Source organism: Anomaloglossus baeobatrachus, chromosome 5 (assembly GCF_048569485.1).
Source record: "Anomaloglossus baeobatrachus isolate aAnoBae1 chromosome 5, aAnoBae1.hap1, whole genome shotgun sequence".
In the NCBI taxonomy this organism is placed as follows: Eukaryota; Metazoa; Chordata; class Amphibia; order Anura; family Aromobatidae; genus Anomaloglossus; species Anomaloglossus baeobatrachus.
This window is the reverse complement of record NC_134357.1, coordinates 371807241-371821549: the sequence shown is the minus strand read 5'-3', so window position 1 is coordinate 371821549 and position 14309 is coordinate 371807241. Positions and strand designations below refer to the sequence as shown.

The following is a 14309-nucleotide window of genomic DNA, read 5'->3' as shown; positions in this document are numbered from 1 at the left end:
GAAAGTGATTGAGCATTTCAAAGTTTTGGAAACACGAGCTTATAAACCATGATGAGAAAGTCTTCTATCCGTTGAAGAGTAGAATATCAATTTTGAATGGTGTGCAGGTCCAAGTCTAAGCACCTCTCGTGAGCATCGGCGGTTAAACATCTGCACTATTTGCCTTCTGTGACAAGGTAGCAGCTAAATTGCAGCTGCATATAATGGCTACAAAACATGAAACAGAGTTAAATAAGTTCTACACATCTGTCATTCATGATCATAGTATGGACCACGATATCAGGATTGGCCATGGGTCTCCTGACCTGAACATAATAGCCTCAAATATAGCTGCTGTTGATTTTGAGTCAGGAGACTTGTGGCCAATCCTGACATTGCGGTCCATACTGGGATCATGAATATCAGACAAATGAAACCGACCTTAGAGAACTTAGGGTGACTGATCAAATTTTGGGTTACTTGAATCTTTTAGAGACCATGTCCTCGGTTGGTATACAAATGCAGCCATGTCATAGTTGTCTAAATGCAAAAATGCAGCTGTATAAGTTATTTCTCTGTGATTTTCTGTATACTCAAGGCCCTGTCACACACAGAGATAAATCTGCGGCAGATCTGTGGTTGCAGTGAAATTGTGGACAATCAGTGCCAGGTTTGTGGCTGTGTACAAATGGAACAATATGTCCATGATTTCACTGCAACCACAGATCTGCCAAAGATTTATCTCTGTGTGTGACGGGGCCTTTTGTGTTTGCTAATGTACACTTTTACCAGCACAGAAATTATAACATCTGTACATTGTAGTGTGTAAACCTGAAAGCTAAAGTTATGTTACTTAAAACGTAACTGTCATTTATTACGTAAATCAATAGTACTCATGAAAATAAGCAACTTTCTAATATATGTTATCAGCCACATTTGTTTCTTTTTCTGCCAGAACTGATCAGTCATTATCAAAATTCTCAATTCTGGGGTAAAATCTTTATTTGGTGAAGACTTTCCCATGACTGAGATCAGAGACGGCAGCTGTTACTGATGAGATTCTATGTAGATAGAAGAGGGAAGAGCTAGAGGCAGAGGGAGGAGCTAGAGGCAAAGCTCCGCCCCTCCTCCCTCTTCTATCTACATAGAATATCATCAATAATGACTGATCAGTTCTGGCAAAGAAAGAAGCAGATTTGTCTGATACAAGATATTACTAAGTTGCTTATTTTAATGAGTACTATTGTTTTATGAAATAAAAATTAAAACAACGGTTACGTTTTAAGGTGTTTTATGCTATTCTTACTTACAAATAATCCATTATTTTTGTTTTAAAGCTCTCTTCAAGGAAAATTGTGATGCCTACAGAATCAGTGGAAAATACTCCGGCAATTACACCTTGGATCCTGATGGCAGTGGCCCCCTAAAGCCATTTTCGGTCTACTGTGATATATCTGGTAATGTAGTCACTATTATCATCATTGCCAAATTAAAATGAGGAAAGTCCACTTATTTGTTGTTGGGGGTATTCACAGTAATAGAAAATATTTTACAGGGTGAAAAGAAGAAAGGAAAGAAATATGAGTATATGAACACATAGGCTTATCAGGGCAATGTTAGTCAAGAACAATTGAGAAAAACGTAATCAGATTTGTCACAAGATTTCACAATGTAAACTGAATACATTATAAAATAAGGGCTCTCATAAGGGTATGGACGCGGCAGGTCCTGACCTGCGGGGCTGTGAGTCACCTCCGCAGGAGACCGAAGCTGCCTGTGCCCACAATCCGGTCTTGTGCAGTTGCGGTCTCTCGCTGTGTTCTCACTGTGGAGAGCACTCGCATCTCCGCAGCAAAGAACTGCGGGAAGCAGCACCACAGGTTGGTTTTTGGGCGGGAAAAACAAGCACAGTGAGCATGGGATTTCTAGAAATTCCATCCACTGTGCTTGTACTGTACAACGCATCGTTTTGGATGCAGCTGAAACACGCTCCGTCCAAAACGCTGTGAACTCTGATCATGGGCATGTAGCCTAAGGGGCACTTTGCACACTACGACATCGCAGGTGCGATGTCGGTGGGGTCAAATTGAAAGTGACGCACATCCGGCGTCGCAGGCGATATCGTAGTGTGTAAAGCCTTTTTGATACGATTAACGAGCGCAAAATCGTCGTAATCGTATCATTGGTGTAGTGTCGGCCATTTCGATAATTTGGAAATGACCGATGTTATGATGTTGTTCCTCGTTCACAGGAGCAGGAGCGAGGAACATCTCCTACCTGCGTCCTGTGGCTCACGCCGGCTATGCGGAAGGAAGGAGGTGGGCAGGATGTTTACGTCCCTCTCATCTCCGCCCCTCCGCTTCTATTGGCCGCCTGCCGTGTGACGTCGCTATGACGCCGCACGACCCGCCCCCTTAATAAGGAGGCGGTTCGCCGGCCAGAGCGATATCGCAGGGCAGGTGAGTGCGTGTGAAGCTGGCGTAGCGATAATGTTCGCTACGCCAACTATTACCATGATAGCGCAACTGCGACGGGGGCGGGGACTATCACGCTCGGCATCGCAAGCATCGGCTTGCGATGTCGTAGTGTGCAAAGTGCCCCTAAGTGTAGTCAGTCTACATCGATACACATCCTGGCTGATATCTGCAGCTTATAGTGAGCAGTGTGAGATGTCAACAGCAGGGAGTAGGGGCACTGAGGATCTGTTAATCAAGTTAAGTGGGCGCAGATTGAGTTAAACTTTCAGAAAGGAATATACTGCCATTGTGACATGGAAAAACTAAGTTCAGCAGCCTAATCAGGACTGGGAGAACTACTTATTAATGCATGCAGTTTGTATTGTGAAATTTGGTGATAGATCTGCTTTAAAGTGCAGTCACACAAGTTGTTAAGGGTAAAGTAAAATCACATAAATACTTGCAGGTGTTGCCATGATTGGAAAGGGGACAGAGTTTTATAAAAAGCTGGTACTATAACTGTACAATGCATTCATAATTACTATATACATTTCAAATTTTATCAGATGAAAGAGCATGGACAACAGTACAAAATGACCGATATTATCGAACCAAAGTCGTCGGTTCCAATATTGATAAGCCATTTCTAGGGGAAGTAAATTACTGGAACGCATCCTGGGGGGAAGTGTCGTCACTGGCTAATGGATCTGAATACTGTGAGCAACGGATAGAATATTCCTGCTATAGATCCAGGCTCCTTAATACACCAAGTGAGTAAAAACCTGGCTTTATATGTCCTTGAAAACACAGTTTACAATAGGGTTATATTATTATTATTATTTTTTTTTTTTTATGACAGTAAAACTAGTGTACAGTCCTATCTTGAACAGGGCAGGCTTTTCTAGTTCTAAAAAACATCCTATTTGGTAGTACCTTCTAGGGGATATCTTGGTAAAATCCCTACTTGTAATAACAGTCCCATTACAATAGGCTGATCATAAAATAGATAACCCCATTAACCTGATAACGACAAGCACTGTAATGACACTATAGCGCTTGATCCTGAGGCTATGTGCGCACGCTGCGTTTTTTTGACGCTGCGTTTTTGTGCGTTTTTGGCCGATAAAAACGCACAAAAACGCACCCGCGTCGAAAAAACGCGTAAAAAACGCATGCGTTTTTACCACGATTTGGTGCGTTTTGGCTGCGTTTTGCTGCGTTTTTGATCTCTGCGTTTTGCTGCGTTTTTCCAATGCATTGCATGGGCGGAAAACGCAGAAAAACGCAGGAAAGAATTGACATGTCCATTTTTTTTTTCAAGCTCAAAAACGCAGCTTAAAAAAAAAGTTGTGTGCGGACAGCAAAAATGAAAACTCATAGACTTTGCTGGGGAAGCAAAGTCATGCAGTTTCGAGGCCAAAAACGCACCCGAAAAACGCGCAAAAACGCCGCGAAAAACGCACTGTGCGCACATAGCCTTAGCCCAGCACCATTGAAATTTTACAGCTTCTCCGGGTCACCCACTTGGTATATGAACGCTGTTTATACAGTATATATATATATATATATATATATATATATATATATATATATATATATATCTATCTATAATATATATATATATATATACATGCGCTATGTAGGGAATAGACCTGGTGACATGCTGGATCCTCGTAAATCCAGGTACGCTCTGCCAATGACTTCTGTCATTCTAGTGTTGTAGTGGGCTCCTTTTCCCTGTCTATGGCAGTTTGTAAAATGCACAATGAAGAACTCAAAAAATGCTCCCCAGAGACTTTTTTATTACTTCTTGGGAGACAAATAAATGGAAAATTATATGTTAAATTGTTATTTCAAGCCAGGACTCGTGTTGTTCACTTGTCTCAGCTGTTTGAAACAGTTTTGCTTTCTTAGCTTTTGGATTAACTTGCTCAATAGATGGTCGTTTTTGGGGTGGCATCTTAGAAAACAGTCCTTAGTATTATGATCCTTAGTAATCATCTCAGAATGATCAACGGTCTATTAGATAAATCTATATATAAAGCAGAAAATGTTGTCCTGAAGGCTCTCTAATCTCAGTTATGAAAACTGCCTCACAGTCAGACTGTTCTAATTGTGCATAGCAACCAATCAGGGCTCAGCTTTCACTTTACTTCAGCAGCTTTAATGCTGAAAGCAGCACTCTGGTTGCTATAGGCAACCAGAACAATCTTACTGTGAGGCAATTCTCATACGTGAGGTACCAGTTACTTTTGTACTGGTTGTTGACAGCTGTTGCTATAATTACATACTTCAGAGTAACTTATCATGTTGCCCCAACTTAGTGACTATATGGTTGCGGTCCCTTTTACGAGCAACTCTTTGCTTTAATTCTTTAAGACCCTTTGGGCAAAAACTCTGTCAGCAGCTTCAATCATGAAAGCTGGACTCTAGTTGCAATAGGCAACCAGAACGATCTTATTGTGAGACAAGTCACACAATTACTGTGAGGCAATTTTCATAAATGAGGGCCGAGTTACTTCTGCAGTGGCTATAAGAAGCCAGAACAAGCTTACTGTGAGGCAATTCTCATAAATCATGTTGCCCCAACTTAGCGACTATATGGTTACTGTCCCTTTACGAGCAACTCTTTGGGTGCCATCGCTTTAATTCTTTAAGACCTTTTGGCCAAAAACTGTGTCAGCAGCTTCAATCGTGAAAGCTGCACTCTAGTTGCAATAGGCAACCAGAATGATCTTATTGTGATTCAAGTCTCATAAATGAGGCGTGAGCTACTTCTGAAGTGTCTATAGGCAACCAGAATGATCTTACCGTGAGGCAATTCTCATAAATGAGGCCCCAGTTACTTCTGCAGTAGCTATAGGCAACCAGAATGATCTTACTGTGAGGCAACTCTCAGAAACGAGGCCCCAGTTACTTATGTAATAGTTTTTTACAGCCGTTGCGAATTACAGATTTTAGGCCCTGTGCGCACACTATAGATTTTGCTGCATTTTTGGGTGCAGTTTTGTTGCAGTTTGTGTGCGCACGTTGCTTCTTTTTTGCCTGCAGTTTTGGGTGCAGAAAAAAGAAGCAGTATGTCACTTCTTTTTGCCTTTTTCCCTGCGTTTTTCCATTGAATATAGTGAAAAAACGCATGGGCAAATACACACCAAAAGGTGGCAAAAAGGCACCAAAACTGTGGCATAAATGCATGCTTTTTTGCATTTTTCGGCCAGAGGTGCGTTTTTTTGGCAGAGGGTGCGTTTTTTTGCTGAAGAAAGAAAACTATTGTGTGCACACATAGCCGTAGAGCTAGTTATATTGCCCCACCATAGCAACTATGTAACTAGTGACCCATGTATTGGAGTATTCAAACATTGATATATGAAAGGGGAGCCCAATAACATACAGTATGTGCATGGTTAAAGTGCTAGTAATTTATTCATTATCTGTACATGTGGAAATCGACAATACATGGTTTACACTTTGTTTTCCTAGAATATTTAGAATGGTATTGTAATTAATACTGACACGACGTCCTATCGGTTCTTTTCACTGGGATTGTTGACTTTGAGAAAAATGAAACATTTGAGAAGAATTCCATCTGTATAAACTAATTTTTAAATAATGTTTAATAAAAATTGTTATTTTATCTGACTCCTGGTTCTCCTTTTTAATGACTATAACTCGTACTACTATAGTATAGTTATAAGTAATATCGTAAATGTACCCCAAGTGTTTGTCAGTAGATTTTCTTACTTTAACTGGAGGGAACTAACAATTCTGTCCATAAGTGTACCTGCATAAATTGTGTAATAAGAAAGTGCTTGTCATTTGGCTATGTATTAAAAAAAAAAAAAGATTTTTACTTATGCTATTTTCCATGTTAACCATTGCTATGTTCTGTTCTAACAGTGGGATTACCATTCAGCTTCTGGATGGGCCGGAATAACGAGAGACATTTTTACTGGGGAGGGTCTAACCCCGGTATTCAGAGATGTGCTTGTGGCATAGAGAAAACATGTGCTGACCCCACTCATTTCTGTAACTGCGATGCTGACCATCTTCAATGGTTTGTATAAGGATATGCTCTGATTATAATTCACAAGGAATAACATAACTTTGACCTATGGTTTATATTAATACTGTATGCTTTACTGGAAAGATAACTCCAAAAAACGATATTTTTTCAATAAGTTTTAAATCTAAACCTGTTATTTAGACCTCATTTAGAAGTCGGTTTTTCATGTACGTTTTCTGTGTGTTTCATGGATAGAACACGTACCCATCTATATATATAATTGTCTAATTCTGTCTGTAAAGGAAATCCCGCGTCGCTGATTGGTCGCGCCAGCCGCCTCCGACCAATCAGTGACAGGCGCAGTCCGACCGCGCATTGACACGGGATTTGAACCACGCTTTGCTGATTTCTCGCACACAGACACCGCTGCACACAGACACTGTCGCACACAGACACCACCACACACAGAAGCCTCTATATACACGCCAGCAGCCTCTATATACACCCCAGCAGCCTTTATATACACCCCAGCATATACACCCCAGCAGCCGTTATATACATTCCACAAGCCAAAGCCTCTATATACACCCCAGCAGCAGCCTCCAGCACACAGTAAAAAAGAAGCAAACGATTATACTCACCTTGCACTTTCTTCTCTTTTCATACTCTTAAACCAAAAAAGAAAAAAACCGAACAAGGGGGTTTCTTGAATATTGTATTAAATCTTTATTATCATAATTAAAATTATACATAAAAACACACACACGGCTGTTGACTGGAAAAAGGCGTAAAAAACCTGCATAATATGTGAAGATCATAACAATGATACAGTACAATGATAAGGCAGTAGGGATAGTGTGAGGGAATTCAAGGACGATAAATGGATGAACAATTAATTATAAATAATTCAGACACAGCAAAAAGTGTCAAGTACTAGGAAGATGTGGCTTCCCCCTGAAGAAGTCGCTACGAAACGTGCGCGCGTCGGGGCAGGCGCCGCATACCTTGAGGAGGCTGTGCTCTATGACCCTAGGTGAATATATCACTATCTAGTGACAGGAGTGTGCCGATTCTGACACTCTCTTAATATTACTTAAAACTATATGTTTTTTCTTTCCCCTACTGGTCGAAGACTCATTGAGCCGTCTCCCTCTTTACATTTCACCTGCTTTCTTGAGGCTGCCGGTTTAGTGTTTGTGGAAATCAGGAACGATACTTAAGGCCCCGTCACACTAAGCAACATCGCTAGCAACATCGCTGCTAACGAACAACTTTTGTGACGTTGCTAGCGATGTTGCGGTGTGTGACATCCAGCAACAACCTGGCCCCTGCTGTGAGGTCGTTGGTTGTTGCTGAATGTCCTGGGCCATTTTTTAGTTGTTGCTGTCCTGCTGTGAAGCACAGATCGCTGTGTGTGACAGCGAGACAGCAACAACTAAATGTGCAGGCAGCAGGAGCCGGCTTCTGCAGAGGCTGGTAACCAATGTAAACATCGGGTAACCAAGAAGCCCTGTCCTTGGTTACCCGATATTTACCTTTGATACCAGCCTCAGCCGCTCTCACTGTCAGTGCCGGCTCCTGCTCTGTAAACATGTAGCTGCAGGACACATCGGGTTAATTAACCCGATGTGTGCTGTAGCTAGGAGAGCAAGGAGCCAGCGCTAAGCAGTGTGCGCTGCTCCCTGCTCTGTGCACATTAGCTGCAGCACACATCAGGTAATTAACCCGATGTGTGCTGTACTAGGAGAGCAGGGAGCCAGCGCTCAGTGTGCGCTGCTCCCTGCTCTCTGCACGTGTGGCTGGACACTGGTTGCTGGTGAGCTCACCAGCAACTCGTGTAGCCACGCTCCAGCGATCCCTGCCAGGTCAGGTTGCTGGTGGGATCGCTGGAGCGTCGCAGTGTGACAGCTCACCAGCAACCTCCTAGCAACTTACCAGCGATCCCTATCGTTGTTGGGATCGCTGGTAAATTGCTTAGTGTGACTGGACCTTTACCTTGCTTGTTATCAGCTGAACTCTCTGCTGATTATACCTTATTAGTGTGGCATGATTACTAGCCACATCTTCCTAGTACTTGACACTTTTTGCTGTGTCTGAATTATTTATAATTAATTGTTCATCCATTTATCGTCCTTGAATTCCCTCACACTATCCCTACTGCCTTATCATTGTACTGTATCATTGTTATGATCTTCACATATTATGCAGGTTTTTGACGCCTTTTTCCAGTCAACAGCCGTGTGTGTGTTTTTATGTATAATTTTAATTATGATAATAAAGATTTAATACAATATTCAAGTGACCCCCTTGTTCGTTTTGTTCTTTTTTGGTTTAATATATTCTAATCCGAATGGTCCTATTGATCCTATATCCCCACATTTTGATAATGTTATATTATTGACTTTATTTTATATCTATTAATCTTATGTGGTATGGATTTCGTCCTCTAATTATTGGTGTTTCTTTTCATACTCTGTAGTACTTTCTCCCCCCCTCGCTGGCCCTGCAGGCTGGGAGATGCAGCTGCTTCCTATTACCTCCTCGGCATGTCCCGCCCACCTCTCTGCTCAGCTGCCTCCTGATTGGATGTGTGTGTTTCTGTGGGAGTGGTGCGGGCTACATAAACTACATACATATTCTATAATACCCGATGCGCTAGAATCGGCCCACCATCTAGTTGTAATATATTGATCTGATCACGTCAGTGGTTTTTTGAAGTTCGTGTGTCCACAAAAAAAAAATCACGGAGACATTTTTGATCAGTCTTTGATCTAAATTATTTGTCAGTGTGCTGTATGTGATTAACATTGGAATGAATAAGAAAAGCTTTGTCATTTATTTATTTTTTTCTACAATAAAATTACGGATGGTAAAAACTGATACACTGACCAAACACCGATAAAAATGTGAACAGAAACACTGAATTTCAGATCTTTTTTTGGAGGTGGGTGCGTGAAAAATCATGGGCGTCTGAATGAGACCTTATAAACAGTGACTTAGAAAACTAAAAAAATAATTAAATAATCACAAAAATACTTAACAACTACGTTTCACATAAAAACATCATGTAAAGATTACCGTAGATCATTTTCTGATTATACAGTATGTGCTAAAGTTTTAGATAGGTGTGTAAATACTGCAAAGTAGAATGCATTAAAAAATAGAAGTGTTAATTGCATATTTTTTATCAATTAACAAAACGCAAAGTGAATGAACAAAAGAGAAATCTAAATCAAATCAATATTGGGTGAGACCGCCGTTTGTCTCTAAAACAGCATCAAAACATTAATACTTCTGGGTATAGTCGCACAAAGGGCGATCGCACCATATATTAGATTTCTCTTTTGAGAAGTCACTTTGCAGTTTGGTAATTGATAAAAAGTAACTATCAATTTCACATTTTTTTAAAGAATTCTTACTTTGTGGCATTTTCTCCACACTTGTCTAAAACGTTTGCTTCGTATTGTACATTCCCTTTAAACACACACCTTACCTCAGCAATGGTTTCTTAGACCACCGTTAAAGGGGTTGGCCAAGATTGGGATGTAAGTCAACAGTCAGTGTATGTGACTGCAGACTTCTGAATCCTGAGTGAGTGCGGTGTGTCAGGATTCTCCAGTGCTGCCAGTGAGAGCAGGTGGGGTGATGTGATCAAATGTATGCACTTTGCGTAGTTTTACTCACATTCTGACTAGTCGTGCTTGTGCTCTCTCAGTGCACATCTATTAAGAGAGGAGCATGTCTAGTTGGCACGTGACCACAAGTATACAATTCGCATATCACGGGAAAAACTGGATGGCACCATGGGACCGGAAAGGCATTTGTAAAATGTGAAGTTGCCAGAAGGTGAGTATATGACACCTGACAAGGGGCAGGCGACAGATTTAATGCACCACTGTAGAACGGCAAGGGGTGACAGTGGTAGGTGTGAGTATAAGAGTTGCCAGGCCGCAGCTCAGCCACTCAGTAATCCCTTGCCTCCCGGTCGCAGCTTCACTGCAAGGATGCTTCCGCCACAGTCCATTCGTTCTATGAGTCAATAAAGCAGACACTAGTGTAATTCCTTCAAACAGCCGATCTTTACTGAACTTGAAATCAGGGACATTTTCCATTTGCATAATGTGCCGCCCCGTGCTCGGCTGCAACCGAGCCGCTCGGGTCCGGACCTTCAGTGGGTGGCTCGAGGGTCTTCGGACCTGGGGGTCCTGAGGTCACTCCTACCAAAAAGGGGGCTGGCGGTTTGGGGACATAGGTGTACGTCCGGAGCCGTGTTTTAAGTTCGTGACGCCACCCACGGGATGTGGTAAAGGTGGACACCACCGCTGCAGTTACGGGGCACCCGGGGAAGATGGTATGCAGCAAGTTGTTAACCCCTCCGTGGGCAGAGATGGTGGTCCCGGGACCCGTTGGGGGTGTTTTGGCGGTGCAGGGAGATGGGCGGCCGGAGGGCACTGGTGTACTCACTATTAGAATGAAACACTCGAGTCTCTGGTAAACCAAGATGATGGTGGTCGGTGCCCGCAGCCAGCTGCAGTTGGGTTCCCCCACCCAGTTGGTGGTCTCTACCTTTCTCCTGCACCTGTTTGAGTTGTTGGACTACCTGCGCTTGCAACGTCAGGAGTCCGCTCCCCAGCTTGTAGATGTTGGAAGAGCCCATTTGCCCGCAGAAGCTGGCCCGTGGGCTCTCTGAGCCTTGGCGGTGGCTTTCTATCCTCCTCGTTGGGCTGTTGTCTTCTATGAGGGACTTTGGCTGGGAAAGGACCTAAAGTCCAGACGGCAATCAGTTAATTAATTCAGTCCAGTCGTTTCTAGACCTCGTTTCAGGGTCTGAGTACCCCCTCTTGTGCTCCGGTTTCTGAGTCGGTTCCCCGGGTCGGTACCGGTGGGCCACTACCCTGTCCTGGTCCACCACGATTCCACCGAGCCATCTTCCCGGCTCCTGCAGACAGAGGCCTCCGTATTCCTCCTAGCCAGCAGTACCAGGGCTCCTACCCTGGCACCGGTTCAGTCTACTTCAGGCCTGTCACACACAGGCCTGACCTCCACTTCTGCTCCACACTAAAACTGATCTCGACTTTCCCGCCCCAGGCTGTCTGAGACTCCTCGGTGGGCGTGTCCAACCACCTGGCCCCGCCCCCTGGTGTGTCCATCCAGCTCTGAGGGAGGTGACTAGGGTGTTATGTGGTTGTCTGGTGTTACCTAGTGAGGGACTGGTGTTGTGTGGGGCCGTATCCGTGACTACCTGGCTTGTCCAGGGCATCAGACATAACATGGACACCGCTTCTGATCCCGACAGGGTTCCCTCCAGACTCCACTTCTACACATAATTTAACGGCCGACCACTTTCCTGGAACCTTTGCTCCATCAGACAACACTAGGCCCCTTATTCTCCTGTCTGACATCACGGTGCACAAACCGATTCAAATAGTCCTTAAGCCTATCCATCCCACTCACAGGGATTAGCTTGCTCTTTGGAAGGCTACGTGTGACAACTATCCTCTGTACATCACCATGCTGACAGCTTAACACTCACCAGTCCAAGATTGGGTGGCTGAACTGTCCATCACCATACTGACAGCTCGGCACTCTACTGCCCAAGATTGGATAGCTGAACTGTCAATCACCATACTGACAGCTCGGCACTCCCCTGTCCAAGATTGGACAGCTAAACAGTCACTCAATGCATCCAGACACATCGGTAGGAGGAATTGTGACAGTGTTTTAATGTGTAAAATGAGAAGGCCACAAGATGGCATTCTAGTACAACGCAAAATACAACATTATACATAATCTACTTGTCTTTTTTTGTGAATTATTTTAGGAGATATGACAAAGGCTTACTGACTTTCCGTGATCATCTACCAGTGACCCAAGTTGTTGTGGGGGATACCAATCGTTCTAGCTCCGAGGCTTGGTTTTCAGTTGGACCTCTACGTTGCTATGGAGACAGTAAGAGTTGCCTATAGCCCAATATTTCCATTTCCAAATGTTCTAATAATTTAAAGAGGTTGGCCACTTTGTCATAAATGTATTTATTTAGGTATATGATGAAAATGTATTTACCTTAGAAGCATGACGAATTCAGAGTATCATGCTCTACCACCATTAATAACGCTCTCTGTACTCATGATCTATTACATGACCAGCACCCCTATGGCTAAGTAAAGCTATGTTCACAAAAAGAAAGAAGCTGTGCTTTACAGTAACAGAAACAGCTGTGAGATTTCAGAAATCTGATGGATACACAGCTTTTTTTATTCACTACTATTACAGGAAAATGTCGGCTGTACGAAGTTGTCATCTGCCGGCAGAGACGTGACTACATTGGGTGAAGGGATGGCAGTTGCATCTGTGCCATGGAGCCTAGGAGTACCAAAATTTCCCTTTGGCCAAAATGAATACTATTAAAGACAAATGACAATTGAGGACATTATTGGATATTTTGCATTGTGGCCCACATGCAGCAAGTTGCGCCACCATCTGTGGTTATGGTACAGACTCAATACCTCAGCCTGCTCAATACACAAACAATCAAGGTGTGACTAACTATTATGTCAAACATCAGGAATGGGATAAGTCTTGCAGAATCACACTTTACAGATTCTCCTTTCTTTCACCCAACTTTTACTCAGTAGTCTGTATAGTGAACTGTGTACTGATTGGAGATAGACAGGAGGTTTGTTCCAAGAGGACTGGCCATAGTAAAGCTATAATTTGCCTCAGTTGTTAGTCAGAGATCAATAAGAAATGTAGTGGCCCTTTCCATTGGCTAAGCTGTGTCTTTTTTACACTTAAAATAAACCACCAACAACATATGCCGTTGCATATAACAATTAAATTTTATTAGATGTAAAATTGTTTAAAATCACAAACATATACAAGATATCTCTAAAAAACAGAACCCCTCCAAGGGTAGATATTATATTGTGTTGGGAACACCAAGTCAGCCAATGGCCCATGTAGTATAGATAATAACAACCTTAGGGAATAATGGGAGCAATGCAAATATAACTGATCCAATTAGACAAAGTAACATAATACTAACACAAGTGTGTTAATAACATAACAAGAATTACAATTAAGCACCAAAGATCCCATGATAACTCAGTAATACCTACGAGGGGGTTAGTAATAATGGCGTCCCACACACCCAACGCACATTTCGCACTTGCGATGCTTCTTCCAGGAAGCTTAATAAAGCCATTTCCTTTGATTTTCCTTCAGTTTATTTGTGTTTTATTTGGCACTAGCTGTACTACCCGGCTTCGCCCGGGTTAATAACTGCTGTTAACAAAATAGAATGTATTAACAAAAATGTAATCTGCACACAAAAACCACAAAACACATAGATAGAAATGTAATTATTAAATTGTTGCCTATATTAACCAATCAGAGCTCAGATTAATTAACTGTAGCAAAATAGAACCTAAGCTGTGATTGGTTACTATTGGCAGCCTGATAAATTTCCAGGCAATAGAAAGCCCTCCCCCTGACAGTATATATTAGCTCACAGATACACATAATAGACAGGTCATGTGACTGACAGCTGTCGTATTTCCTATATGGTACATTTGTTGTTCTTGTAGTTTGGCTGCTTATTAATCAGATTTTTATTTTTGAAGGATTATACCAGACTTGTGTGTGTTTTAAGGCGATTATGTGGCGAGGTTGGTGTATGTGTGGTGAAATGTGTGCTGAGGGTGGTATATGTGTTCAAATGCGTGGTAGTGTGTGGTGCATTTTGTGTGTGTGTTCATATCCCCGAGTGTGGTATCCCATGTCGGGGCCCCACCTTAGCAACTGTACGGTATATACTCTTTGGCGCCATCGCTCTCATTCTTTAAGTCCTCCTTGTTCACATCTGGCAGCTG

The 14309-nt window shown here is 42.6% G+C and overlaps 1 protein-coding gene across 1 annotated transcript in view; it reads left to right on the top strand.

Annotated features, from left to right (window-relative positions):
* The window catches only part of CNTNAP1 (contactin associated protein 1), a 157891-nt gene that overhangs the window by 97583 nt on the left and 45999 nt on the right, over positions 1–14309 (top strand). Inside the window, exons 12-15 of the mRNA XM_075349990.1 lie at positions 1317–1436; positions 3002–3205; positions 6333–6489; positions 12260–12387. Of these exons, the coding sequence (XP_075206105.1) occupies positions 1317–1436; positions 3002–3205; positions 6333–6489; positions 12260–12387 (609 nt within the window). The remainder of the gene's footprint in view (positions 1–1316; positions 1437–3001; positions 3206–6332; positions 6490–12259; positions 12388–14309) is intronic.